The sequence below is a fragment of the Elephas maximus genome, chromosome 8 (genome assembly GCF_024166365.1).
Source record: "Elephas maximus indicus isolate mEleMax1 chromosome 8, mEleMax1 primary haplotype, whole genome shotgun sequence".
Lineage (NCBI taxonomy): Eukaryota > Metazoa > Chordata > Mammalia > Proboscidea > Elephantidae > Elephas > Elephas maximus.
Genome location: NC_064826.1, coordinates 122,880,552 through 122,908,381, shown reverse-complemented (window position 1 = coordinate 122,908,381; position 27,830 = coordinate 122,880,552). Strand labels below are relative to the sequence as shown.

The 27,830-nt window shown below is 39.4% G+C and overlaps 1 protein-coding gene across 2 annotated transcripts in view; it reads right to left on the bottom strand.

Annotated features, from left to right (window-relative positions):
- The window catches only part of WAPL (WAPL cohesin release factor), an 86,031-nt gene that overhangs the window by 40,874 nt on the left and 17,327 nt on the right, over positions 1 to 27,830 (bottom strand). Inside the window, exons 3-5 of one of the 2 annotated variants that reach the window (XM_049894339.1) lie at positions 26,643 to 27,686; positions 23,156 to 23,274; positions 790 to 885 (exon numbers count right to left, since the gene is read on the bottom strand). In XM_049894339.1, the coding sequence (XP_049750296.1) occupies positions 790 to 885; positions 23,156 to 23,274; positions 26,643 to 27,686 (1,259 nt within the window). The remainder of the gene's footprint in view (positions 1 to 789; positions 886 to 23,155; positions 23,275 to 26,642; positions 27,687 to 27,830) is intronic. The other variant, XM_049894340.1, reaches the window with a different exon arrangement.

The following is a 27,830-nucleotide window of genomic DNA, read 5'->3' as shown; positions in this document are numbered from 1 at the left end:
GCAAGGACAAGAAGGAAGGAGGGGACATGAGAGCTGGTAATGAGGAACCTAGGGTTGAGAAAGGAAGAGTGTTGACATGTCGCAGCGTTGCCAACCAGTGTCATGAAACGATGTGTGTATTATTTAATGAAAAACTAGTTTGTTCTGTAAACCTTCATCTAAAGTGCAATTAAAAAAAGGGAGGGGGGGACAGGGAATTGTGCGTTATATTTAAAAAATACCTCTATCCCCAATTAAAAATATATATATATAAAGATCTCATTCCCTTGACATCTCCAGGTGACTGAGGTTTTACTGTTCATTTAAAAATGTTAATATATATTACCAGTCCTTCTCAAGAAAACAATTTGGTAAGACTCTTTTTCAAATGTGTTTTGAACTGAAAGGTATTATTGGAGAGCAGAAGAGTTTCTCATCTGAAAAGTAAACTAACCACTGAAAGTCATTTTTAGATCTGCGTATGATAAAATTTACAAACAGCCCTTAATGGCTAATACAAGCTTCAAATAAAGGAACTGCTTGCTCTTAAACACTAAATACAATAGATTCCGTAAAATGTGGGTCAGGAGTAAAAGAGGGTCAAGTATCTGTCAAGGTTTTCGTTTATAATGTAGTAGCACTAGAATTTCTGCTATCCTGTCTACAATTCTTACTTTTCCAGTGACTGAAACTGAAGCCACTAATTTTCAGTAAAAAAGGCCAAAACAACTATGAATTGTAAACACAGAAACTGCTTAACTAATTTATAACTTACAAAACAAACATGAAATTAAGACACAGGTAACTTACCGTGACACTCTGAGGTTTTACTACGGGAGGCCCAGGTAGTTCTTCTGAGTCTGGATGGTTCCAATGTCTGGCATTATAAACAGCTTTTGTGGGAGACTAGAGAAATAAGGAAAACATCAACTGTTTCCATCTTATTTTGCATCCTTATAAAAGTGTTTCATTTAATAAATTAAGAGTCAAAGCATAAACATATATCCCTAAGGAGAGCAGCACCAATGGTCTCTGGCAAGCGCTCCCACCATGTTCCCAAGGCTATGGTAGACATGGAGGTCTCTGTGGTGGTTCAGCCACAAAGCTGGCAATCAGTGCTCTAGACAACTATTACCAACCAGGGGAAAATGGTTACTTGCTAGGCTCAGTAATTAATATATTTAAATTTATCATGTTCTATGGCAAAACTTTTGTTCTTCATAACTTATGAATCATGCCCCACAATCTTCCAACAGCAGTAATTGGGCAGCTTATTACGGGTATTATTTGTTTAACCAAAATCGTTAGGGTCAGATGTGTGCCATTATTCAGAATCTTTCAAATTTTATAAAGTATGGCACATACACCACATATTACAAGGCACAATGGTGTCCCGAGCAGTATCAGGTAATACAACACATAATTTCTGTGGCAAAATGTGTAAGAATGTATAAAAACTCACACTAAGCAGGATAAAAATGTAAACTGCCTCATATCAGTTCTGGCTGTTTTGCTGCCAAATTAACTTCCTATAAACTTACAAAAAAACTTTCAGTTTTAACACTTCAAATTTCAGAAATGAGAATGAAGAACTTTGAATCTGTATAATCAAATCGATAGGATTAAACCTGTATAAAGAAGCAAAACCTTTCCTTTCAAAAGGAGGATTGATTAAACAAAGAATGACAACATAGAAAAGTAACATTCATCTTCTACACCTTTCACAACCCACTGCTGTCAAGCCGGTTCCCACTCACAGTGACCCACAGGACTTCCAAGGCTGTGAATCTCTACAGATGCAGACTGTCACATCTTTCACAGAGCCGCTGGTGGTTTCAAACCGCCTACCTTTGGGCTAGCAGTGGATCACTTTAACCATTGCTCCACCAGGGCTCCTTACATCCTTGGCAAAAGGGATACTAAATTACATCTTTTAAACTCCACATAAATAGGTTGATATGATTAGACACTTTCTGTTTCTAAGACTGGAATCTTCTTCATATTTTCAGTATTACACATGAAAAATAAGAATTCAAGTGAAAAAGCATACTTCAAGAGTAGCCAAAAATCTACATAAAAAATTAACCTTCTCTCCTCCAGTAAAGCAACATAATTATAATTGGCATTAATCATTATACCGGTAGTTAGCTTTTTCTACGAATATTTAATAACCACGTTGTGACCTCAAGTCAATCAACAGTATAAGCTCCACAAAACAACTGGTTTACTAAAAGATAAAGTTTAAAATGATACACATATTAAATATGTTAGAAAATCCAATGCTAAAATGAATCTTACTGTGAAACAAACCCACGTAAAGCAAAATCCCTAACTGATGTTGTATGCACACACCCACTATTCTTATCTACCAGGTTTGCAGGAGTGGTGCTGCAAGAGCCATCTAAAATAATTTATGCTAAACTCACATAACTTACTCAGCTCAAGCTTCTGGAGGCACAACCGTTTGAGTGAACTCAACATAAATTTTAAAATCCAGCTCTCTATTCCTTACTGTTCTTCTCAAACACGAGCTATATAATCTGTATCCCTACTATTACTGATCCCTGAATTGATCAACCACTAGTACCCAAAGCATAACCATAACCCAGGAAGGCTTTTGCAAGAATAGTTGCCTCAAAGCTCAAGCACTTCTCAAAATGCATTCGCTTCAGGTAATCAATAATCTTTTGGATAATGAATGTTTATCTACTTCCACAGGTAACAAAATAACAGGGAAGCTCAAGGTCTAAATTTAAACCTATCCCCTTCTAGTTGTGAGTGGCAATATACGTACCAGTTAAGAAAGCAGACTCAGGAACCAGGTGACCTGTGTTAAAATCCACATAAATTTTAAGTTCTACTCATGGGGTTGCCATGAGTTGGAATCAGCTGGATGGCAACTGGTTTTTTAATCACTTGTTACTCAACTTTTTTCTGTGTTTCTGCTCATCTGTGAAAACTGGGTTAATAATAGTACTTACTGCCAAGGGTTGCTGGGAGGATTAAATGAATATATGTAAAAGGCACAGAACAGTGCCTGACACAACATGTGCTCTATAATTCTTAATCATCATTCACACTACTAATGGTAATTGTTATGTGACGATGTGCCACTCTATCTGAGTTCAGCATCTTCCTAAGAAAACTGGAATATATAGTCTACCTACCTAAAAGAGGGACTATGATAAACAAGGTAAGTGACATGAAAACACTTTTAACAAGGATTATTAGTATTAAAAGCAGACTTAGGATAAACCAAAAAAAAAACCAAACTTGTTGCCATCGAGTCGATCCCGACTCATAGCGACCCCAATGGATAGAGTACAATTGCCCCATGGGGTTTCCAAGGAGCACCTGGCGGATTCGAACTGCCGACCTTTTGATTAGCAGCTATAGCTAACCCACTATCCCACCAGGGTTTCCATTTAACAAGGATTATTGTCATAAAAAGCAGAGTGAGAATATACTGTCCTACTCATCTCAAAAGCCCTTGCAGCCTAACAGTATGCAGAGTAACTGAGTAAGTTACATTAAAAGGTTACTTCAAAATCCATACATCTTTGGTCAAGTAATTTCTGACAAGGGTGCAAAGTCCATTCAATGGGGAAAGAACAGTCTTTTAAATAAACGATGCCGAGACAACTGGATCTCCAACACGCTAAAGAATGAAGATGGACCCGTATCTCGTATCATACATGAAAATTCATTCAAAATGGATCAAGGATGAAAAAATAAGAATTAAAACCATAGAAGTCAGGAGAAAACATAGGGGTAATCCTTCAGGACCTAGTTTTTGACATGACACCAAAAAACATGAGCAACAAAAGACAAAATAGATAAAATGGACTTCAAAATTAACTTGTGTACATCGAAAGACTTTACCACAAAAATGAAGACAATCGACAAAATGGAAGAAAATATCTGGTAACCATATATCATATTAAACCCCATATTAGGATTTAATATCCAGAATATATTAAAAAAAAGAAAACCTACAACAAAAAAACAAACAACTCAATCAAAAAATGGGCAAAACATTTAAACAGACATTTCCCCAAAGATAAACAGCTAACAAGCACTGGAAAAGATGTTAAACATCAGTAATTATTAAGGAAATGCAAATCAAAACTACAAAGAGATACCACTTCATACTCACTAGGATGGCTATTACTAGAAAAATGGAAAATAGTGTCGGCGAGGATGTGGATAAAAAGGAACCCTCATCCATTGCTGGTAGGAATGTAAAATGGTACAGCAGCTGTGGATAACAAGTATTGCAGTGCCTCAAAAACTTAAAACACAGAATTACCATATGACCCAGCAATTCCACTTCTAGATGTACACTCCAAAAACTTGAAATCAAAGACTAAAACAGAGACTTGTATAGCAATGTTTATTGCAGCACTATTCACAATAGCCAGAAGATGGAAACAACCCAAAATGCCCAACAACAGACGAATCAGTAAGACAAAATGTGGTACATACGTACAATGGCATATTAATCAGCCATAAAGAGAAATGAAGTTCTGACACATGCTACGATATGGATGAATCTTGAAAACATTATGCTGAGTGAACTAAAAAACCAAAAAAACCAAACCCACTGCCGCTGAGTCGATTCCGACTCACAGCGACCCTATAGGACAGAGTAGAACTGCCCCATAGAGTTTCCAAGGAGCGCCTGGCGGATTCGAACTGCCAACCTCTTGGTTAGCAGCTGTAGCACTTAACCACTGCTCCACCAGGGTTTCCGAGTGAACTAAGTCAGACTCAAAATGACATACTGCATGATTTCACTTGTATGAAGTATCTAGAACATAAAGTGCCAAGACAGAAGTTGATCAGTGTTTACCAGGGGATGGGGAGTGCGAGAATGGGGAGTTATTGCTCGAGGGGCACTGAGCTGCTGTTTGGGGTAATAAAAATTTTTTTTCAGAAATGGGATAGCGGTGATGGTTGCACAGCACAGTGAATGTGATTAATGACAATGAACTGTACACTTAACGGCTGGTTGAAAAAGTGGCTTTCTTATGATACATGTTTTACCACAGACAAAAAAAAAAATTTAAGTTCACATTCAACAAGCTTTTTTTGACTCTACTGAAGAAGGCAAATTAGTAACACAATTTTAAGTTTTTGATGATGTTTTACCATTTTAATGCTAATTAAGTATTTTGGAGGAAAACCAAAAAACTTTTTTTGACAATGAGACAAAACAGAGGGGAAGAGAGAGAGAAATCAGAGGACTCCTAAAAATAAGAGATACTAAAACTGCTCCCATACTAAAACGAAGTGAAATATTCCACTTAGAAGCAAAAACACTAAGAGCAGTACTTACAGTTTTAAAAGTTCATGTATTAATTACTAAACTCAACTACTCGTTTACACTCAATGTCCTCCAGAAAAGATTTTTTTTTTAATTGGGACACAGACCATAACCGTTATCTTCTAAGTCTCAAACAGAAAGTGGATCCAACAGAATGTTCCTTTGACTACTGTTTCAAACTCTGGCATGGTTAATAATTGGAAGATACAGCCTACTAACTAAATATTTAAATAAAAAATAACATGGACAGATGGGAGAAAGAAAGAGGGAGAGCAAGAGAGGAAGGAAAAAAAGGAGGGAGAGAAGGAACACTGACTGACTGAGGCCCTTTCATCATTCCAAAATGGTACGTCAACTCCATGTGCACTAGGGAGCTACTAGGGAGGGAAGCAGGAAGAGGAGACAGGGCACTGACTGACTCTGAAAACTTCACATCATTCCAAAACGGTACCATGAGACACACCATGCAAACCTCACGGCATCCTCACCAGCCATGCAATCGGCATGCTGAGCGACTGAATGGTTTCTGCAAGGCAGACTGCTGCAGTGCATAAATGTGCACGTACTTGTGTACGGTATTTCAGTGGCAATTCAAAACGGAAAAAAAAAAAACCTGAATCTGAATTTGTTTTTTAAGTTTTTTTAAAGGATTTTTATAAAACATGGGTGATGGCAACACAAAGAGTTATAAGGAAGAAAGTTTTAAAAGGATTAGGTTATCTTCTTTTAAGCATAATCATATAGTCTGAAATTATCCTAAATATATTAAAAACACCTAAATAAATTTAATCAATTTGTCAAATATTTAGAGTACTGAGTTATTTGAGGGAAAACTACAGGTAGCCTCTAACTGACAGCACCCAACAAAAAAGACAGCTGTGATTTTTATGACAAAATCGATCCTCTCTTACACGAAGAACAAAGCATACTACTACTTGGTCATGCTTGTGAGTATAACTTTTAAAATATAATTGGTACCTACAGTTTTATAAAAACAGAATATCACCTTGAGATAGGAGAATTTGGCTATAAACTCTAAAACGTCCAGATAACAAAGCACAGAATACAGATGGCTGGCACTTTGTGAGAATTAACACGACTTAGTCTAACATCCAACAATTATAACGTTACTGGAATAATCCATGCAGAAAATAGCAGCTAAAATAAGATGCATTTTTTGCAATTAAAGATACTATTAAATATATTGGGACTGGTTGTATAGTGAGAACTAACAGAACAGAAGTTGTAAATATCCTGAGACACGTGGTTAAGAGAATACGCATCTTCCCCTTCATTTTGCCAAAAGAATTTTTAGCTGAAAACATGCTCACCCAGATTTCCCAACACCCCTTGCTGCTCGTTTGTGCACTTGACTAAAGCTACAGTCAATGGTGTGTGAGCACAAGTGAGATCATGCTTGTGAGTATAACTTTTAAAACATAATTGGTACCTACAGTTTTATAAAAACAGAATATCACCTTGAGATAGGAGAATTTGGCTATAAACTCTAAAACGTCCCGATAACACAGCATAGAATACAGATGGCTGGCACTTTGTGAGAGTTAACACGACTTAGTCTAACATCCAACAATTATAAAGTTACTGGAATAATCCATGCAGAAAATAGCAGCTAAAATTTTGTGGGCCCTGGCCTTGCAGGCATGGTTCACTGCCTCCCCTTTCTGTTCCTTCTATAGTCTTCAATACTTGGGAGACAACAGAAAAAAACCAGAGGAAGAAGCCTGGGCCCCTGACACTGCAGCACCTCCCAGAGAAAAACAGTGAAGCACTAGTTGTTAAGTTGTTATTGAGTCAATTCTGACTCATGGCAACTCCATGTGTGCAGAGTAGAATTGGTCCATAGGGTCTTCAAGGCTGTAACCTTTCAGAAGCAGATCGCCAGGCCTATCTTCCAATGCATCTCTCGACGGGTTTGAACTGCTAATCGTTCAGCTAGTAGTTGAGCGCTTAACTGTTTGTGCCACCTAAAGACTCCAGAGAAAAATAATCTATCTATTAAAAACTAATCTGTACAAAAATAGAAAAACCAATCCTCAACTTTACATGGAATGGCAAGAAGCCCAGAATAGCTAAAGCAATGCTGACAGAGAAGAACAAACCAGGACTCACACCTGCCGATTTTAAAACGTACTATACAGGTTATACAGGTAGCACCGGGGTTAAGCAACTGGCTGCATTTATATGGCCTTTTCTAGCCGTGGTCTTATAACTCCCACCAAATGATTGGGTGGGACTATTCAAATAAGGTGCTATGGCCCATGAAGGGGATTGAACAGCTTGCCAATAATGCAAATAAGGTGCATGGCATCCTTGTGGGGGTGGGACAATGCAAATAAGATATATGGAACCCTAACGAGGGGATTGGTCAGTTTTACTATCCCACTAGGCTTAAAATAAGCTATCCCAAAATCACAAAGACAGGGACCTCACTACCACCAAGGTGAAGAGACGGGGGCAGACTGCATCCTTGGACCCAGGGTCCCTGTGCTGAGAACCTCCTAGACCCAGGAGGCAGAGAGAGAGAGCTGTAACTCCAGAGATGGTGCAAGACGGCAAAAAGTGCCAGCAGAGAAACAGCAGCAGCAGAATCAGGAGGCTTGTGCAAGACAGCACAGTGGCCTTCCCAGCCCACAGAGCAAGGCAGTTACAATGAGTGTGCAGAATCACAGAGCAAGAGGCCTGAGCACCTTTGGGCAGGAGGATTCCTGGCATAGTGGGGTGCCTCCAGGCACTTGTCAGTGGAGCTACGCTTGCCGACCCAAGGAGTGAGAGAGCTGAGTGCCTTCAGGTCAAAGCTTACTGGTGGAGTAGGGTGTCTCTGGGCACTTACTGGCAGAGCGAAAGAGCTTTGTAACACTTGCCCAAGCAGGGCAGAGGCTGGCCCGCGGGCCCGAGGGCCAGAGAGCTGCCTGCCTACGGGCATAGCTGACAAGAGGTTGTCCTGATGGAACAACTGTATCCTGAATTGTAACCTGTTACTTCCCTAATAAACCCCATAACTGTAAGTACGGTTTGTGAGTCCTGTGTGGGCATTTCAAAGAATTATCGAGCCCAGCAGAGAAGCACAGAGTACTATGAGAGGGATGGCTGGTATCAGAATTGGTAAAAAGGCTGGAGGTATGTCTGACCTCCACCTCATAGCAATCAACCTTGAGCTGCTGATGTTGATAATGATTCTCCCCCACTTGTGAAGTATGAAGAAGAGGTCTGATGCCCCCACCACTATGCCATTTTTTACAATGGGTAAAACCATTTGACAGAAAAGTAAGTTGCCACATGAGGGTAGGTTCTAACAGCTAAAGCAGGATACTGTGGAAGGAGCATCTGTTCTTGGGTGGGATGTGGGACTACTTGTCCTTTTATGTCTCTTCTATTGCAGGAGGCTGTTTTTAAGTTGACGAGATTTTTTTATGAAATAAAAAATGAGTTTATACAACTATAAAACCATACTCAATTTTAAAACTGCAGCTTTGGGGCAATTATAACTTCTTGCTGTCAGTTGCCACTGAGTCAATTCTGACTCATGGAAACTCCATGTGTGCAGAGTAGAACTGCTCCATAGGGTTTTCAAGGCTGTGATTTTTCAGAAGCAGACGGCTAAGCTTATCTTCCAAGGTGCCCCTGGGTTGGTGTGAACCATCAACCTTTTGGCTTGTACTCGAGCATTTAACCGTTTCCATCACCCAAGGACTTAGAACTTTCTAATACAGCTAAGTATGTAACCATGATTTATTATGATAATCAAATTTTAATTCATTGCCTAGAAGCCCCATCATCCAATGCCATAATAAATGACAGAAGGGAAGAAAAAGAACAAGTCCAGAATGTTCCTCAGAGAGCCAGACAAAAGATAGTACCAGATGGACCCAGCATAACAATAAAAGTTAAAGTGTCAATACTTGAGAGTTGAAGCAGAGACTGACATTATGGTTACCGGCATCAGTGACCCAGCAGTCTCAACTGACAAAACAAGATGGCCAATGTCCCAGGTAAAACTCAACTCTCCAAGCACTAAAGGTTAGTCAGGCTAAGTGAAACAGATAATGTCTCACCAGCAAGGCAAACAGGCAGCAGCTGAACAGAAAGCTAGAAATCAAACTATGCGGTGAGCCGGCAGAAGCGATCTAAGTGTATCTGTACATGTATGACAACTGCAAATGACAAGGTCAGAGAAACTACAGCCAACAATCAGAAATAGGAAGGCATCTTAAGAAAAAAACACAAGAAACTAGCAAGTTATCAATCAAACCTTACCTAGGAACAACAGGTACATTAAATCCAGACATTTTCCAACCCAATCCCTCAAACTCTATCATATTCTTTACTCTTCTCCCTAGCAAGTCACAACCTTCTAAGTAATCATTTCTACTATGCTCTTAACTAGAATTTTTCTTCACCCTTCACCCATCTTTCTGCTGCATGTTCCCCCAGTCAGCCTCAGATTCTGGTATAAAAAACCCTTCTCCATTTTGGTTCTTTATCCCTGGTGAAGTATTAAGAGAAAATTATCAGACAGCATGCTTAAAGTTAATGCTTTCTAACACGGGATCAGGAGTCCCTGGGTGGTGCAAACGGTTAACGCCCTTGGCTTAAAACTGAATGGCTGGAGGTTTGAGTACACCCAGAGGGACCTTGAAAGACAGCCCTGGCAATCTACTTCCCAAAAACCCAGCCATTGCAAACCCTATGGAGCACAGTTCAACTCTGACACACGAGGCTGCCATGAGTCACAGTCCACTTGAGGGCAACTGGTTAACATGGGGTAGGGTGGGGTGGGCTGGGGGGGCAGGGGAAGATTCTTGTCACAAAGGCTAAGGAGACAGCCTATGTGGTCCAGAAATTGGTTACATATATAAGGATTAAGCACGTAAGTAAACATGTTGAGGATAATGAGAACCAGATTTCTCATTGTCAGTGAAAGGAAGTAAAATATAAAAAGTGGGAAGGCTAGAATGAAACGTGGTGTTGGACTGGAACTGGAGATATCCGCATAAACCCATTGTTCTGACTACGTATAGATAAATCAAGAATAGGTGTGTGTGTGTACACACGCACAAGCATGTTATATACAAGAGACAGAGAAACAAAGTGTGTCTACATGCATATATTACATGGGTCCTAACTCTGTCTACTCCAAGGGCCTAGAAAAGATTTGGGTATATATGAGTGGGTTAGCAGTTTAGATTCCTATTCAACAATTTGTATGTAAGCACACTTTTATTTTTAAATGCCATCTTCCACTAAAAGGAACCAGGGCTCCTTAGAGAAATAGCTTTTCCAGAGCTGAGTCAGAAAGTAAGGAAAATGCTCACAAAATGAAGAGGACATGTCAAGGAGCCAGCCTGAAGGCATGTTCACCGGCCAAAGCTAAGAAAACCTGAGTACTTAAATAAGCGATGCTGACGTTAGCCGCCAAGGCGTCAGCCCCTGACTCAGGGCAACCCCGTACACAATGTGATCAGACCATTATGATCCACAGGGTCATCACTGGCTGACTTTCAGAAATGGATCGCCAGGCCTTGATTCCAAGTCTGTCCTAGTCTGGAAGCGCCACTGAAACCTGTTCAACATCACAGCAACATGCAAGCGTTCACTGACAGGTGAATGCATTTGAGGAGCAGTGGCTGGGAACTGAACTTGGGTCTCTGGCATGGAAGGCAAGAATTCTACCACTGAACCACAGTAATAAATGATTAAATAAAACAGGAATACATGTTCGTAAGGATAGAAATGAATGAATATATAAATACATACGTACATTCTTACATACATTTAAAAAAAAAAAGCCCTCGCCCTCAAGTCAATTCAGACTCATAATGACCATGTATGACATAATAGAACTGCCCCATAGGGTTTCCCAGGAGCAGCCAGTGGGTTCAAACTGCTGACCTTTTGGTTAGCAACCAAGTTCTTAATCACTTCGCCACCAGGGCTCCAAATAACTGTAGGAGGAATGATATGATTAGAATATCACATTTGGCAACCATCACAGTAAAAACTGATCCAAGCAAGAATCACCAATGGATGCTAAAAAACTACTGGGTCAAAGTTTGATGAGTAAACTATACACAGTCACAAAACAGCTCCGCACTAAATGCTATTAACTTAATGGCTAAGAAACCTGACAGACACCATCTTAACCAAGTAATCAAAGTGAACATCAACAGTAACATACAAATCAACGTTGTGTGCAAACAGATACAATGTAGGGAGAACACATCATGTTAAGTGGTATTTCTATCAAAAATGTGTAGCCTAAACTGAGTTATGAAGAAGCATCAGAAAGCACAAACTGAGGGACATTCTACAAAATAACTGGCTCTTAAAAAATGAAAAGAAAAGACCAGGAAAGATGGAGCTACTGCTCCAGACTGAAGGAGAGACTTGTGACAACTGAATGTAACATGTGGTTCTGGATTAGATCGTTCGCTTTTTGTCTGGGAGATGTGAGGAGGTTGCTTAGTTGTTTTTGTACGAAGGATACTATTGGGACAACTGGTGAAATCTGAATGGGATCTGTGGATTAGACTGTATTATTACAACAATGTTAATTTCCTGGTTTTGATGGTTACACCGTGGCTATACCGGAGAGTGCTCTTGTTTTTAGAAAATACACACTAAGATATTTAGGAGTAATAAGCATCAAGTCTGCAACTCACTCCCATGTGGTGGTGTGAACACACATACACACACACACACACACAAACACACCCCAACGGGGGGAGGGTTGCCCCCCAGGGATCATTTGGCAATGTCTAGAGACATATGTGGTTGTCACAACTGGGTGTCTGGGAATGCTACTGGTATCTAGTGGGTAGAGACCAAGAATGCTGCTAAACATCCTCCAATGTACAGGGCTGCCCCCACAACAAATTATTCATTCCAAAATATCAATAATGCTGATGTTGAAAAACCCTGATAAAGAAGAAAAACTCTCTTGTCACTTCAAGTCATGGACCACGTACACCTTTACCTCTTGGAAACAGGGTCTAATCAGATTAGGGAACCAATTCCAGAAAATCCAGATATAATTTGGACAACTCACCCTTAAAATTCTGTATCTCTGGAACCATTCCCAGTACCAAATTGGATGAATAACCCTCCTAAAACAACCTAAACTTTATTTTTGTGAACCAAGAATAAAATACTCTCAAATCAGGGGGACACTTCCACAGGACCATCAGCTTACACAAAGGTGTTTCTACAGTAACAGAACAACTGCTGAGAAAACATTTCCTACACCCACCTAAATATTCTCTCCCTCGCTTTTTCTCTGGGCATTTGGGGAATAACCTAAGTAAAAATTCCTTGGAGAACTGAGCTTTCCTTTTCACAGAAAACATAAATCCCAATTTCTCATATATAGAACAAATCAATCATTTCCACTATATTAATTTTTATATGACATTTAGATATATGCTTAAAACTTTGATCCCATACATGCTTCCTTTATCCCTTTATGGTCATGAAAACTCAACAGACGAAATTTCCTTTATTTCTGTTTCCCAAAGGTTCTGAGGTACCATTTACCAAACAGCTCTGGGTAGTTTTTCAGTATTCTGAAGGCAAATTGATGTCCCATTTCGTACAAGTACTAGGGATTTTATACTGCTTAACTTCTTGCCGAGGGAGGAGTCTAAATTCTTTACCTAGATATTTTCATATAAGGATACACAACTTCCATGGGATCTAAAACATTTTTATTATAGTACAACACTTAAGGTCAAATTTTCATTTTTAAAGCTTACTGGTCTTCCCAAATAGTGATAGTATCTAAGGGAAGAAATTCTCATACAATCCCACTTAAAATAAAAAGATTTTGAAAACTAATTCCGTTAAGAGGTTAAAAGGGAAATTTAAAAATTTACTGAATAAGCCACTTCACAGATAAAATGTTATAACTACTGCTTTTAAGATAGGGCTTTACCCATATCACATCTTTCAAATGATTTCAATCTCACAGCTCTTTGAGTTTTATAAATTAGCAATAATATCCTTAATTTTCCTCTCAAGCTAATGACACAATCGTATGACATCAATCAACAGTAGAGGACTGCCACCTACTAGACTGCCATGACCTAATTTACTTTAGAGCAGATAGATTTCTTTATAATAAGGTCAAGTACCCCATACCATGCTGCCTTCTCTAAGCTATGCTAAAAAAAATAAAACAAATAAAAAAAGATCCCAATACTAACTTCATTAACTTAAAAAGCTGAACACAAATAAATACAAATCAACAATACTGAATTGATAACAAAGATAGAAGATAAAATTCCAAGAAACTTTCGAACGTATTACTATATCGTTCATTCTCAGTGAAACGAAACCTAAGGAGAAAAAGAACTTCAAAGAAATCTTAAACTCCACTCGGTATGTTTACTGTTCATAGTAATATTGGTATTATAATTTTAAAATTATTTAAGGTATGAAACCCTGGTGGCGTAGTGGGTTAAGTGCTACAGCTGCTCACCAAGAAGTCAGGAGTTCAAATCTGCCAGGTGCTCCTTGGAACCTCTGTGGGGCAGTTCTACTCTGTCCTATAGGGTCACTATGAGTCGGAATCGACTCGACGGCAGTGGGTTTGGGTTTTTTGTTTTGGTAGGATAAATCAAGTAAGTACATTAGGAGCATTAGGACTTTGAGTCAAAAAATTCAAAATAAAAAGCAAAAGCTAAGTACAAAATTTTGTAATATAGATTTGAAATGAAACTATCAACATGAACTCATGATTTTTCAACACACTTCTCAACGTATTTCCTACTTCTGTACAACGGAAGGGCCTAGAAGTAATGATGCCCTAGTACCAATGAGCACACTCAACACTCAGAGATGACACCACGTCTGAAACATGGCAAGTATGAGTGTGGGTCATCTTACTGTGCAGAGAGCAAGAGAAATGCTCGAAGATGGCATAAACAGAATACAAACCATAACTAATGATGCACAAACACCGGAAAAGAAACTAAGTAACTGGGAGCTCCTAAAAATCAAACACTTATGCTCATCAAAAGACATCACTAAAAGAAAAAAAAGACAAGCTACAGACTGGCAAAAAATTTTTGGCTATGACATACCCGATCAGGGCCTAATCTCTAAAATCTACACAATACCACGAAACCTCAACCACAAAAAGACAAATAACCCAATTAAAAAATGGGCATAGGATATGAACAGGCACTTCACTAAAGAAGACATTCAGGCAGCTAACATGAGGAAATGCTCATGATCATTAGCCATTAGAGAAATGCAAATCAAAACTACAATGAGATACCATCTCACCCCAACAAGCCTAGTACTAATCCGTAAAACAGAAACTAATAAATGCTGGAGACTTTGTGAAGACACCAGAACACTTCTACACTGCTGGTGGGAAGGTAAAATGGTACAACCACTTTGGAAATCGATTTGGTGCTTCCTTAAAAAGCTAGAGATAGAAGCATCATGCAATCCCGTCATCTCAGTCCCTTGAATATACCCGAGAGAAATAAGAACCTTTACACGAACATATATATGCACACTCATGTTCATTGCAGCACTATTCACAATAACAAAAAGATGGAAACAACCTAGGTGCCCATCAACGGACAAATGGATAAACAAATTATGGCATATTCACACAATGAAATAATATAACAATGATGAATCTGCAAACCACCTCATAACACAGATGAATCTGGAAGGCATTATGCTGAGTGAAGTCAGTCAGTTGCAAAAGGACAAATATTGTAAAACCACTATTATAAGAACTCAAGAAATGGTTTAAACACAGAAGGAAACATTCTTTGATGGTTACGAGAGTAGGGATGGAAGGAGAGGGAATTCACTAAGTAGACAATAGACAATTTGGTGAGGGAAGGACAATACACAATACAGGGGAGGTCAGCGCCACTGGACTAAACCAGAAGCTAAGAAGCTTCCTGAACAACACCAAACACTTCAAGAGACAGCGCATCAGGGACAGGGGTATGGGGACCATGGTTTCAGGAGACATCTAGGTCAACTGGCATAACAAAGCGTATTAAGAAAATGTTCTGCATCCCACTTTGGTGAGTGGCATCTGGGGTCTTAAAAGCTAGCAAGCGGCCATCTAAGATGCATTAACTGGTCCCAACCCACCTGGAACAAAGAAAAATGAAGAACGCCAAAGACACAAGGAAAATATTAGCCCAAGACACAAAAGGGGCCACATGTACCAGAGACTCCATCAACCCAAGACCAGAAGAACTAGATGGTGCCTAGCTACCACCAACGATGGCCCTGACAGGGAACACAACTGAAAGGCCCTGACAGGAGAGGAGAAAAGTGGAGTGTAGAACTCAAATTCTAGAAAAAAGATCAGACTTAATGGTCTGAGACTGGAGGAACCCCAGAAGACATGGTCCTCGGACTCTCTGTTAACCCAGAACTAAAACCATCTCTGAAGACAACTCTTCAGACAAAGAACAGGCTGGACTATTAGACAGAAAACGGTACTCATGAAGCATGTGCTTCTTAGTTCAAGTAGATACATGAGATTAAATGGGCAGCTCCAGCGGGCAAGATGAGAAGGCAGAAAGGGGTAAGAGACGGTTGAATGAACACAGAAAATCCAGGACAGAAGCGGTCACATTATAGGGATAGCAACTAGGGTCACATAACATTGTGTGTGTAAATTTTTTGTATGAGAAACTAACTTGAGCTGTACAGACCAAGAGAGTCCCCGATATGGCACCATCCCTTGCGGTGACCAGCCAGCAACCTGGTGACAAGTTGATTATATTGGACCACTTCCATTATGGAAAAGGCAGCACTTTGTTCTTAACAGAATAGGTATTTACTCTGGATAAGGATTTGCCTTCCCTGCACGAAATGCTTCTGCCAAACTACCACCCATGGACTTACAAAATGCCTTATCCACCATCATGGTATTCCACAAAGCATTGCCTCAGATCAAAGGACTCATTTCACAGCAAATGAGGTGCGACAACGGGCCCGTGGTCACGGAATTCACTGGTTTTACCATGTTCCCCATCATCCTGAAGCAGCTGGTCTGACAGAATGATGAAATGGCCTTCTAAAGACACAATTACAGCACCAGCTGGGAAGCAATACTTCACAGGGTTGAGGCAATATTCTCCAGGAGACTGTACATGCTCTAAACCAGCATCCAATATGTGGTGCTATTTCCCTCATAGCCAGGATTCATGGGTCAGGAATCAAGGGGTGGAAATGGGAGTGGCATCACTATTACCCCTGGTGACCCACTTACAAGATTTCTGCTTCCTGTCCTGTGACCTTATGTTCTGTGGGTTTAGGGGTCTTAGTTCCAAAGGGAGGAATGTCCCCACATGGAGACACATCACTGATTTCACTGAACTGGAAGGTAAGAATGCCACCTGGCCATTCTGGGCTCCTTATGCCTCTGTATCAACAGGCAAAGAAGGGAGTTACTGTACTGGCTGGTGTTACTGATCCTGATTACCAAGGGGAACTCAGATTGACAGTACATAATGGAGATAAAGAAGAGTATGTCTGGAATGCAGGAGATCCCTTAGGGTGTCTCTTAGTACCACCATGCCCTGTGATTAAAGTTAATGGAAAACTACAGCATCGCAATTCCTACATGACTACTGTCTTAGGCTGTGTTCTCTAAAGAAGCAAAACCAGTAATGCGTATAAATATATAAAGATATATACTAAGGAAACAGCTCACGTGATTGTAGGGGTTGGAACGTCCCAAGTCCTTAGATCAGGATAGAGTCCTTTCCCAATTCATGGAGCCGCAGAAGCTGGTGAACCCAAGATGAGCAGGTTGGGGAGCAGGTTGTGACATTCAAGGAACCCCCAAGGTCGGTAGCCAAGACTGCAGGGTTTCTCCTGAGTCACTTAGCTGCAGGGGCTGGCAAACCCAAGACAGGCAGTTCGGGGAGCAGGACTCTTGATCATAGGCCGTGAAGATCGGCAAATCCGAAGATGGACAGGTAAGCTGCTAGCTCAAGTCCCAAGAGCCAGAGGTCAGACAAGTGACAGTTGTTGGATCGAGAACAAGCCAACCACCTTTGCAAAGTGAGCAGGAAGGAGTAGGCGGCAGAAGGCGGAGAGATGAAGGCTGAGGGGGCAAAGAGAGGCCACAGGCCCCACCTCTGCCGGTACCACTCAGCAGATTCCCTTACGGGGGTGATCACATATCAAATTTCAACAGGAATGTGATCACGACTTTATACAACTGCCAAAACACTGAGAATCATGGCCCAGCCAAGCTGACACACAATCTTGACCATCACAACTACTAACTGTCCAGACCCTTCAGGAAGGAAGGTTTGGGTCACCCCACCATGCAAAGAACCATGACCAGCTGAGGTGCATGCTCAGGGCAAAGGAAATATGGAAGGGGTGGTAGAAGAAGGCAGTTCCAAGTACCACATATGACATGACCAGCTGCAGAAACGAGGACTGTAATTGTTGTTGAGATTTCTGCTTTGTATGTGTGCATTAAATATTTTCGTTTTCTTTATAAAATATAAGACATAAACTGGGCTAGTACATTTTTGGTTGTATGTGTGTTCACTGTATTATGTCAGGCACAAATGTGACTTTATAGTTGTCTTTATTCAGAGATTATATATGGTTTAAGATGTGTACAGGTGTCAAGTTGAAAAGGGGTGGACTGTGATGGTTAAGACTGTATGTCAATTTGGCTGGGCCATGATTCTCAGTGTTTTGGCAGTTGTATAATGTTATGATCACTTCCCTGTTGAGAACTGGTATGTGATCACTGCCATGATGGGATCTGCTGTCCTGAATAGCCAATTAGATGAAAGGGAGTTTCCTTGGGCGTATGACCTGCATGGAGTATAAGCGGACATTCAGGCCTGACTTGAGGGCTTTTTGCGCATGCTAGATCCTGTAGCTGGCCCCTGTTCATATGACCTCCAGTTCTGGGATCTGAGCTAACAGCTTACCTGCAGTCTTGCCTGCTGATCTTGGGATTCATCAGATCTTCACAACCTATGAGCAAAATTCCTGCTCTCTCACCTGCCAATCTTGGGTTAGCCAGCCCCTGCAGCTATGTAACTGAGAAGAAGCCTCTATCTTGACCCACAGACTTAGGATGTTCCAGCTTCTACAACCGCATGAGCCATTTCCTTGAAATAAATCTCTCTATATATATTCACACACTTTACTGGTTTTGCTTCTCTAAGAGAACCCAGCCTAAGGCAGTAGGCATATATGTGTACAGGAATGTATGTATGTGTACATGTATAGGTGTATGCATGTTTACGTATCTATGTTACTGTATGTACATATATTCATATACATAATAAAGCACATGGGGGCACACTTACAGATACTTCTTAGACATAACCAAACACCCTGTGGGGTTTCTGTGTCTGAACGATTAGGACTATAGTCTCCTGGGACATCTCAGTCAAATGGCATAATACAGTTCATAAAGCTATGTTCTACATCCTAGTTTGATGAGTAATGTCTGGGGTCTTAAAAGCTTGCAAGTGGCCATCTAAGATATGACTATTGGCCTCTACTTGTCTGAAGCAAAAGAGAAAGAAGGAAACCCAAAGACTCAAAGAAACTAGTCTACAGGACAAATAATCTACACAAACCATAGACTCAGCCACCCTGAGACCAGAAGAACTAGATGGTGCCCGGTCATTACTACCAACCATTCTAATTAGGACCATTCCAATAGAATGGGTGAAAAATGTGGACTAGAACTTCAAATCCTTAAAAAAAAAAAAACAACAAAGAACAGCAGACCTACTGGACTGGTTGAGACTGGAGGACTCCCCAGATTATTGCCTGAGATACTCTTCAAACCCTGAACCAAAATGAACCCCTAAGGTCACCTTGTAGCTATTAACAAATTGGCTGACAAAACAATGCATATCACCCACAAGTACTTTGCTCCTTTTAAAAATCACCTATATGAGACCAAATGGTCAACAATTACTTTAGAAACAAAGATTAGAACATAAGGGGACAGGAAAACTAAATTAATGGAAACAGAACAACCAGAATGGAAATAATGAGAATGTTCACGCTTTGTGAAGAATATAACCAATGTCACTGAACAACCTGTGAAGAAATCATTGAATGAGAACCTAAACTGCTGTGCAAACCTTCACTGAAATCACAATAAAAATTTATTTAAAAAATTTTAAAGGGAAAAAAAGTACCTTTATTTTGGAGACAGACGGTGATCACAACCTTAACTAAATGACTGAACAATGTTAAGTGTGGAATAACGAGATGTTACATAGCTCCTAATGTGAAGCAATAAGTAGTACGCAATGTCACCTTTGATGTAATCTTGCCAAAAACTGCTTAACCTCAATCTATTCAAGCTTCTAAGGAGCTTGAGTGGCACAAGCATTTTGCACACAACTGCTTACCTAAAGGTTGAAGATTCTAACCCACCCAGCAACTCTGTGGAGCAAAGGCCTGGCCAACTGTTTCCATAAAGATTACAGGCAAGCAAACCCTATGAAGCAGTTCTACTCTGGGTCACCATGAGTCAGAATCAGTCTGGAGGCAAATCAGCAACAATCAACAACCAAGCTTCTAATCCTAACTTCCAGTGACCTTTGACACTATAATACTTTAACACAGTAGAGCAGCAAGTTAAATGAAACCATGAGGAAACAATCAGATTAAGTTCTGAAGGTGGAACATTCTACAAAACCAATATCCTAGACTCTTAAAAAAAAAAAAAAACCAGCACCATAGGGAATTTCAGAAAGATGAAAGGACTGTTTGGGACTAAAAAGATACAACGATAACAATAATAACACAATCGCATAAGATAAAAATTACTTCAAGAAACTTTTGAACACATTACTTATGCCACACAGGCTCCTTAGAAGCTTGATTAGATTCAGGTTCAACATTTATGGTTTGGGATAAAAACAGTTCCAAAAAAACATCTGGGGTTCAGAGGACATCTAGGTCAATTTGCATAACAAAGTTTATTAAGAAAATGTTCTGCCTCCCACTTTGGTGAGCAGTTCTGGGGTCTTAAAAGCTAGCAAACTGCCGTCTAAGATGCATCAATTGGTCCCAACCCACCCGGAGCAAAGAAGAATGAAGAATACCAAAGACGCAAGGAAAATATTAGCCCATGAGACAAAGGGGGCCCTAAAACCAGAGACTCCATCAGCCCAAGACCAGAAGAACTATACGGTGCCCAGCTACCACCAATGATGGCCCACACAGGGAACACAACAGAGAGTCCCTGACAGAGCAGGAGAAAACAGAGGCACAGAACTCAAATTCTAGTAAAGAGACCAGACAACGTTCTGACTGAGACTGGAGGAACCCCAGAAGACATGGTCCTCGGACTTTCTGTTATCCCAGAACTAAAACCATTCTCAAAGCCAACTCTTCAGACAAAGAACAGACTGGACTATAAGGCATAAAATGATATTCATGGAGAGTGTGCTTCTTAGTTCAAGTACATACATGAGACTAAATGGGCAGCTCCTGACTGGAGGCGAGATGAGAAGGCAGAAAAGGACAGGAGTTGGTTGAATGGACATGGGAAATTCAGGGTATAAAGGAAGAATGTACAGTCACATTATAGGGATAGCAACCAGGGTCATACAGCAATGTGTGTATAAATTTTTGTATGAGAAACTAACTGGAGCTGTAAACTTTCACCAAAAGCACAATTTTAAAAAAATGGGGGGGGGGGGGGGGAGAACTGGGAAAATTGAATATGGACTGGACATTAGATTACATCAAAGAACTACTATTAATTATTATAATCATATAACCACACAGATACAAGATTATCCTTTTTCTTACGAAATGCATGCAATCCACAAAATAAGAGCAAATACAGATGTTTATGTCTGTATATACACACACGTACATGTATGTAAGTGTATATGTGTATATATATACAGAGTGGGAGAGACAGACCCCAAATGCGTGCAATTATGGCAAAATATTAACTGTTGAATCAATCTATTGGAGGGGTATGAGTACTCACTGTACTGCTCTTTCACATTTTCTGTATATTTGAATCATAGTAAAAAGATGGGAAGGGAAAGAAACTATAAATCAGAAGTTCTCAAGTGTGGTTGGTGGGTATCTCAGGATCCAGAAGACTTTTTCAGGGTATCTACTAGCCCCAAATAATTTTCGTAAGACGTTATTTGCCTTTTTTCACTCTGCTGACGTTTGCACAGATGATGCAAAGGCAATGGTGCGCAAAACTGTTATGGCATGAATCAAGGTAGTGGCTCCAAAACGCACAAGTAGTTGTATTCTTCACTGCCGTACACTTGCAGTTAAAAAATAAATAGAAAAAAACACTAGCTGTTTGAATTGCGAGCTGAACTAGCCACTTTTCTCTGAAACACATCCCACTCCTACTTGAGATACTGACAAATTATACTTATTCAGATCGGGGCACGTGGCAGACACTTTCTTGAAAACGAAATGAACAAAGCAAGCCTGTTCTCCTTGAAATATCTGTTGCCAACAGAAAAATGTGCGCCTTCAAGCAAAAATTGAAATTTTCTATCTATTGTTAATATTTAAAGACTTTTGTGATGAGTTTGTGGGTAATATTAATGTGATTTTGTTGATATTCTATAATGAAATGTGCCACCATTTGAAAGATTTGCACAATTCATGAACTATTACTTTCTAAATGACCAAACGTATGATGTTACAAAGCATGCACTGTAAAAAGATTCAACCACAACTGTAAAAGAGACCAACAGATGTTAATGTAACAGTAATGGTTTACTGGTACGGTTTTAGATCCCAATTTGCAATTCATCTTTAAGAAGCTCGCACTTAAGTTTTGGTGCAGAATCAGAGAAGAATGTCCACAATTACCCGAAAAGATTAATTTATAATACAACTACAGTACATATCTGTACGAGGCTGAATTTTCTTCACGTTATTTCACCCAACACAACATAGTGAAACACTGAATGCAGAAGCAGTTATGAGAATTCAGCTTTTATTAAGCCAGGCACTAAAGAGATTTGCAAAGTATATAAAATGATGTTAATCTTCTAATTTTTTTGTCTTAGAAAATAATGTTTCATAAAAATGTTTTATTAACAAAAATGGATTTTTTTTTAATTACTGATAAATTCTCTTTAAAATGTGTTTTAATTTCTAACGTGATAAACAGATATAATCTACTTTAACAAAAGCATTTTGAGATCCTCAACAATTTTTTTTAAGAGTGTCAAGTGATTCTGAGACCAAAAATGTGAAAGCAGCTGCTCTGGAAATCAACACATGCCACACACCGTTTTATATAAACCAGAAACCTCACCTAAGCACCAGTGACTGAAGCCACTACACGACGTTACCTCGCCCCGGAACAAGTTAGCTCTGTCAGCATTAAGCAAGACATGGGGTGGAGGGGAGGGGCATCTGAGCACGTAAAATCGTAGCAAAATACTTTGAAAAGATTCCCAATGGACTCTTTACAGAGGTAAATGAAGAATAAAAACAAGTAAGGCCACAAAAATTGGACAAACTCATTCTTTAGTTGCTTAAAAGTAATTCAACCTCCAAAAATAAAAGGTGTTGCCAACCTTTAACTACAATTTTCAATAACAAAACTGTATCTTAACATTATAACAAGTAATTTAAGTAGGTGAATTAATTTTTTACAAAAAGATAAGCTCAGGCAAATTAATCTCAAAGTCTATGGTGGAACATATTAAAATGACTGAGGTACATCCTTTGAAAGACATTTAATTGCCATGGTATTTGTTAGTAACTTTCAAATAAAAAATTAGTTAAGAGTTGGGCCCTCCAATAATAATTAATAAAAATCACCGGTAGCGCTTTACTTACCCGTTTGGGGCCGCTAAAAATCTTTCTGGTATTTTCCTTTGATTTATCTCCTTGTTTATTTGTGGGCTTCTTCACACTTTCAGGCACACCAGTCAAGTCCTCTGTAAAATCCAAGTTTTCTGAAATGGTAATCAAAACTAGCTAGCATTCTAACATTTCAAATGATCTACCAGATAACCTGTGAAGGTTTCTTTGCATATTGAGGGGAGAACAGACTAAAGGAATAAAAGTACCACACATAGCTGACAAAATACTCCCAATGACATTAAGTCTAATTCTCTCATTCTCTCCCCCTGCTTGTCTCCTCTAAATGAAATCATAAACCTGGTTGCTGTGTATCTATAATACTTTGCGTAAGGTGGAAAAATCAAAACTTTCCTACTAATTTCTGTTCTTCATAGCTCATAGAGCTACTGGCTATCTGTAGGACACTAACACTAGTTCAAAAACACACATGCACACACTGATAGAAAATATCTGGCGGGATCCACCTTTAACACTTTTCTACAATTTAAGTCCACTGAATTTAAGCCTTCGAAGAATGCCTGCTTACAAATTTACAAAGAGTTCAGTAAGACGACATTTAAAAAAATCAAAAAAATGGGATACCTTTCCTTAGCAAAGTATATTAAATGACCCAGTACAACCTAAATGACCTAGTACAACATAGCGTAGTAATTTGTAGGTCTTCACACAAAACTAACCAAAGATCAGATTATTCCTCTAATGGTTATAAATATTTATTTTCTAACCTAAAGAAAAATTGAGCGGCTTTTCTCTATCCCAACCTTTAAAAATGTTTTGCACATGATATAATAAAAAAGTAGATCTTGAGGTGAAGAGGAAAGACAGGTCTTCAGGTTTCCTAGGTTCCTAAGTTGGCTGAAGTCTCCAGAAAAAAAGACTAACCTTTTGCACACCTCTACGCTTATCTCTACACCCGGAAAATGTGCCTGTTAAGAACGATATCCTACATTAGAGGGCAGTGAGTTTATGTCAATGGGGAGGAACAACTCAGAAAAGGGTGAGAGTAGTTGCATAACTCGAAGAACGCAATCAATGTCACTGAATCGTATACGTAGAAACTTGAATTGGTATACATTTTTGCTCTGTATATTCCCAATAACAAGAACATAAATTATTTTTTTAAATGTTTCGCAAATTATATGAAGACTCAAACTCCAATTTTGAGTATTACAACCACGTGGTCTCTAATTTTTACATGTTATTTGGTATCAGGAAACCCTGGTGAAGTAGTGGTTAAGTGCTACGGCTGCTAACCAAGAGGTCGGCAGTTCAAATCCACCAGGCGCTCCTTGGAAACTCTAGGGGCAGTTCTACTCTGTCCTATAGGGTCGCTATGAGTCGGAATCGACTCGATGGCAGTAGGTTTGGTTTGGTTTTATTTGGTATCAACTTCAAGTTTTTTAAAAGGGAGCTGAAGGATTTTGTAAGAAGTTTGAACCCACCCAGCAGCTCCATAGGAGAAAGACCTTGCAATCTGCTCCTGTAAAGATTACAGCCTAAGAAAATTCTATTGAACAATTATACTACGTCATTTGGGGTCACTATCTAAGTCGAAAGTAGACTCGATGGCACCCAACAACACTTTCATGGGTTCACTAGGTGGCACAAATGGTTAAGTACTCAATTACTAGCGGAAAAGTTGGCAGTTCAAACCCACCCAGAGGCGTCTCAGAAGACAGGCCTGACGATCTGTTTCCAAAAGGTCACAGGCTTGAAAACCCCGTAAGCAGTTCTACTCTGCACACGTGGGGTCACCATGAGTCAGAGTCGACTGGACAGCAACTAACAACAATTTCACATTTTAAACCTTAAAAAGTTATATTACTCCAAGATGTAAATTTCAGCCACAGACTTTCCACTGCAGATTAGGATAACTTACTTCAAGGTTAGCACAAGGGCTGTTAAGTAAACTGCAGCAGGACAGGAGCCAGGTATGGTATAGTGTTACCCATCACCCTGGAGAAAGCAACTGTATAGCTGTTCTGGCCAGCCGGAACTCAGAGGTGACTAGCAAGGCTGCTACAGACTTTAGTCCCCAGGAGGGATTTGAGGAAACACTGGATGAATTCTGACAATACCCTTAATTTTTTTTTTTTGGTGGGGGGGGCCTGCGGTATGCCCTAGGGACTGTGTGTCATCGAGTAGTTTCCGACTCACAGCAATGCTATAGTCCAGAGTAGAACTGCCCCGAAGGGTTTCCTAGGCCGTAATCTTTAAGGGAGCAAACCACCTGGTCTTCTCTTCTGCAGAACTACTGGTTGGTTCGTTTAGCAGTGAAGCACTTAAGCATTGCACCACCAAGGCTCTTTCCCTTGGGACTACTCCTATATAATTCTAGTTTTGAAGATAAGATTAATTTTAACCTAGCAAAACTATGAGTAGGCCAAATAAAGCAAGCCGATAGGCAGACTCAAGTATGACTTATACTATACCAAGAATCTATGTTTAAAAATACTACTATAATTCTAACTCACCATGATGACACTTTTCCTTCCACATTAACAGGACAAGTTATATTGAATAACCGATAAAGATGAATGGAGGCTTCCCCATATTCTTGATCATGCAGTAGTCAACCCACTTCATAAAGCCCTAGTCAGGTAATAATTACAGCACAGCTAACCTATTCTGTTTGTCTTTCTCAGTGGAGACTATAAACTCCTTGAGGGTCTCTGAAGTCATTCCTGGTTCTACTACCTTAAAAGTTAAATTAAATTTTAACTGTTAAGAGTAAATGAATACTTAACTGGTACTTTTTAATTTTATTGAGTCAATTTAAGGGGGTTTGAGAATTTCTAAAATCTTTATTAGCTGATTAGTTTTGAGCCAACTACAAAGGATTTTTATTCATTTTAATTTTTTATTACAGCTGATTTTGTTACCTAATGTAGCTACATTCTATAAAGTCCCAGCAAACAGTGCACGAGTGAATATCCAACCTGCTGGTTCGACCTCAGCTGGGAATTTTTGGCCACTCTGCACATGCCTCTGAATGAGCGTGAAAGTGCTGCGAGTATCTTCAGCAAACAGGCAGAACATCGAATCTGCAAGTAATGAGGGCTGACTGTGTCTCTCCCTTTCAGAACCTTTTAATAACAACTGGTTCTAAATGTCCAAAATCTATCCTTATGTCTACATTGCATTTGGATTTTCAAAGCTGAAAAGTCAAGATGTTTGGTAACCCTGACTCCGTATTTGCACACTTTAAAATTCTCAAGTGCTAACAGAAGAATTAAAAAACAAATATGAAAAGACTCCTCAATCTACAAATCGGTTCCTTACAACTTGAGACCTAATCATTAACATTTAAAAGGCCATACCTTTAGTTCTAAACAGGTATTTCTATTAAAAGTTAAATGTAACAGGCTAAAATTGAGTTTCTAAGCGGCAACTAGGCAGCTGTTGATTTAAGCCTGAAAAAACACACCTACTTACTGTAATAAAAAAAATACAAGTTTACCTGCATTATTGGTATTAGACTGACTGTCCTGGGAATTATCACTGCTTTCTGGGGGAGGTTGAGAAGAGGGTGATGGAGCTGTTTTAGTTCTTTTTTTGCTTGTCTTTCTTTCCACTTGACAGTCATCATCATCATCATCTTCACTTTCACTGAGATCATCAAAGCCAAAATACTTAATTTTGTAATTGGAACTTCCAGAACCTCCTTCATCACCTCCTGTCTCATCATGATCTTCAAAACCAAAAAACTCAAGTTTAACATCCTTTTTGGATTTAGTATTACTAGGTCGAAATCTAGTAGTGGTCTTAGAAGTCGCAATATCTGCCTTTTTTCTTAAACGGCCAGCTTCTCCCAAATCTGCAGGAGTTGATGCAGTGAATTCATCCATGCTTCGTTCCATGGTATCCTGTATGGTGACATTACAAACTGACAAGCAAGACGGATGGAGAACGGTGTAATCTCTAGTCCGTCCAACAGTCCCTCTAAAGCTGGTCCCACAACTTACGCCACCTTTCTTTGCCTGATTCAGGCCATCTTTACTTGATTCACTGTTTGCTTTGGCTAAGGCCTGACTAGTGCCATCCATTAGCTTATCAAAATTGGATGCTCCTTGTGAAGATTTTGCTTTATTGGCCCTACAGTACGTCCTACAGTTACTTGGCCTAAGAACACTTTGCATAATGTCTTCCTCAACGGCTTCATTGAGATTTTCCAACCTCTTTTTAAAATCCTCATCTTTCATCTCCAAAAGAGGATCACTATCCAAACTTAATATACAATCTTCTGATCTGATATCTTCAAAATCATTATCCCATTCATACAAACCAGTTCTTACGGATCCCTTAATTGGAGATATTTCTGATGGAGATTCTGACCTTTTCCCAACCTGGGAATTCCAAGTATCATTTGTTTCCTTGATTTCATCAGCTTTGCATTCAGAGGTCACTGTAGTTTCCGCACTGGGTTTCTTACTACTGTCTTCAGCATTTTTATAAATATGGTGAATGTTCTTTTCATGTTCTTCACTAAAATTCTCCACTTTACCTACGAAAATGAAAAATATTTACGTCAAAGAATAAAAGCATGAATAAAATCAGTTTCAAAGTTAACTAACTAGGCTATCTGGCTAATAACATAAAATATATTTCAAAATCTTGAAATAATTGCAGTAATCTTAAATTGTGAATA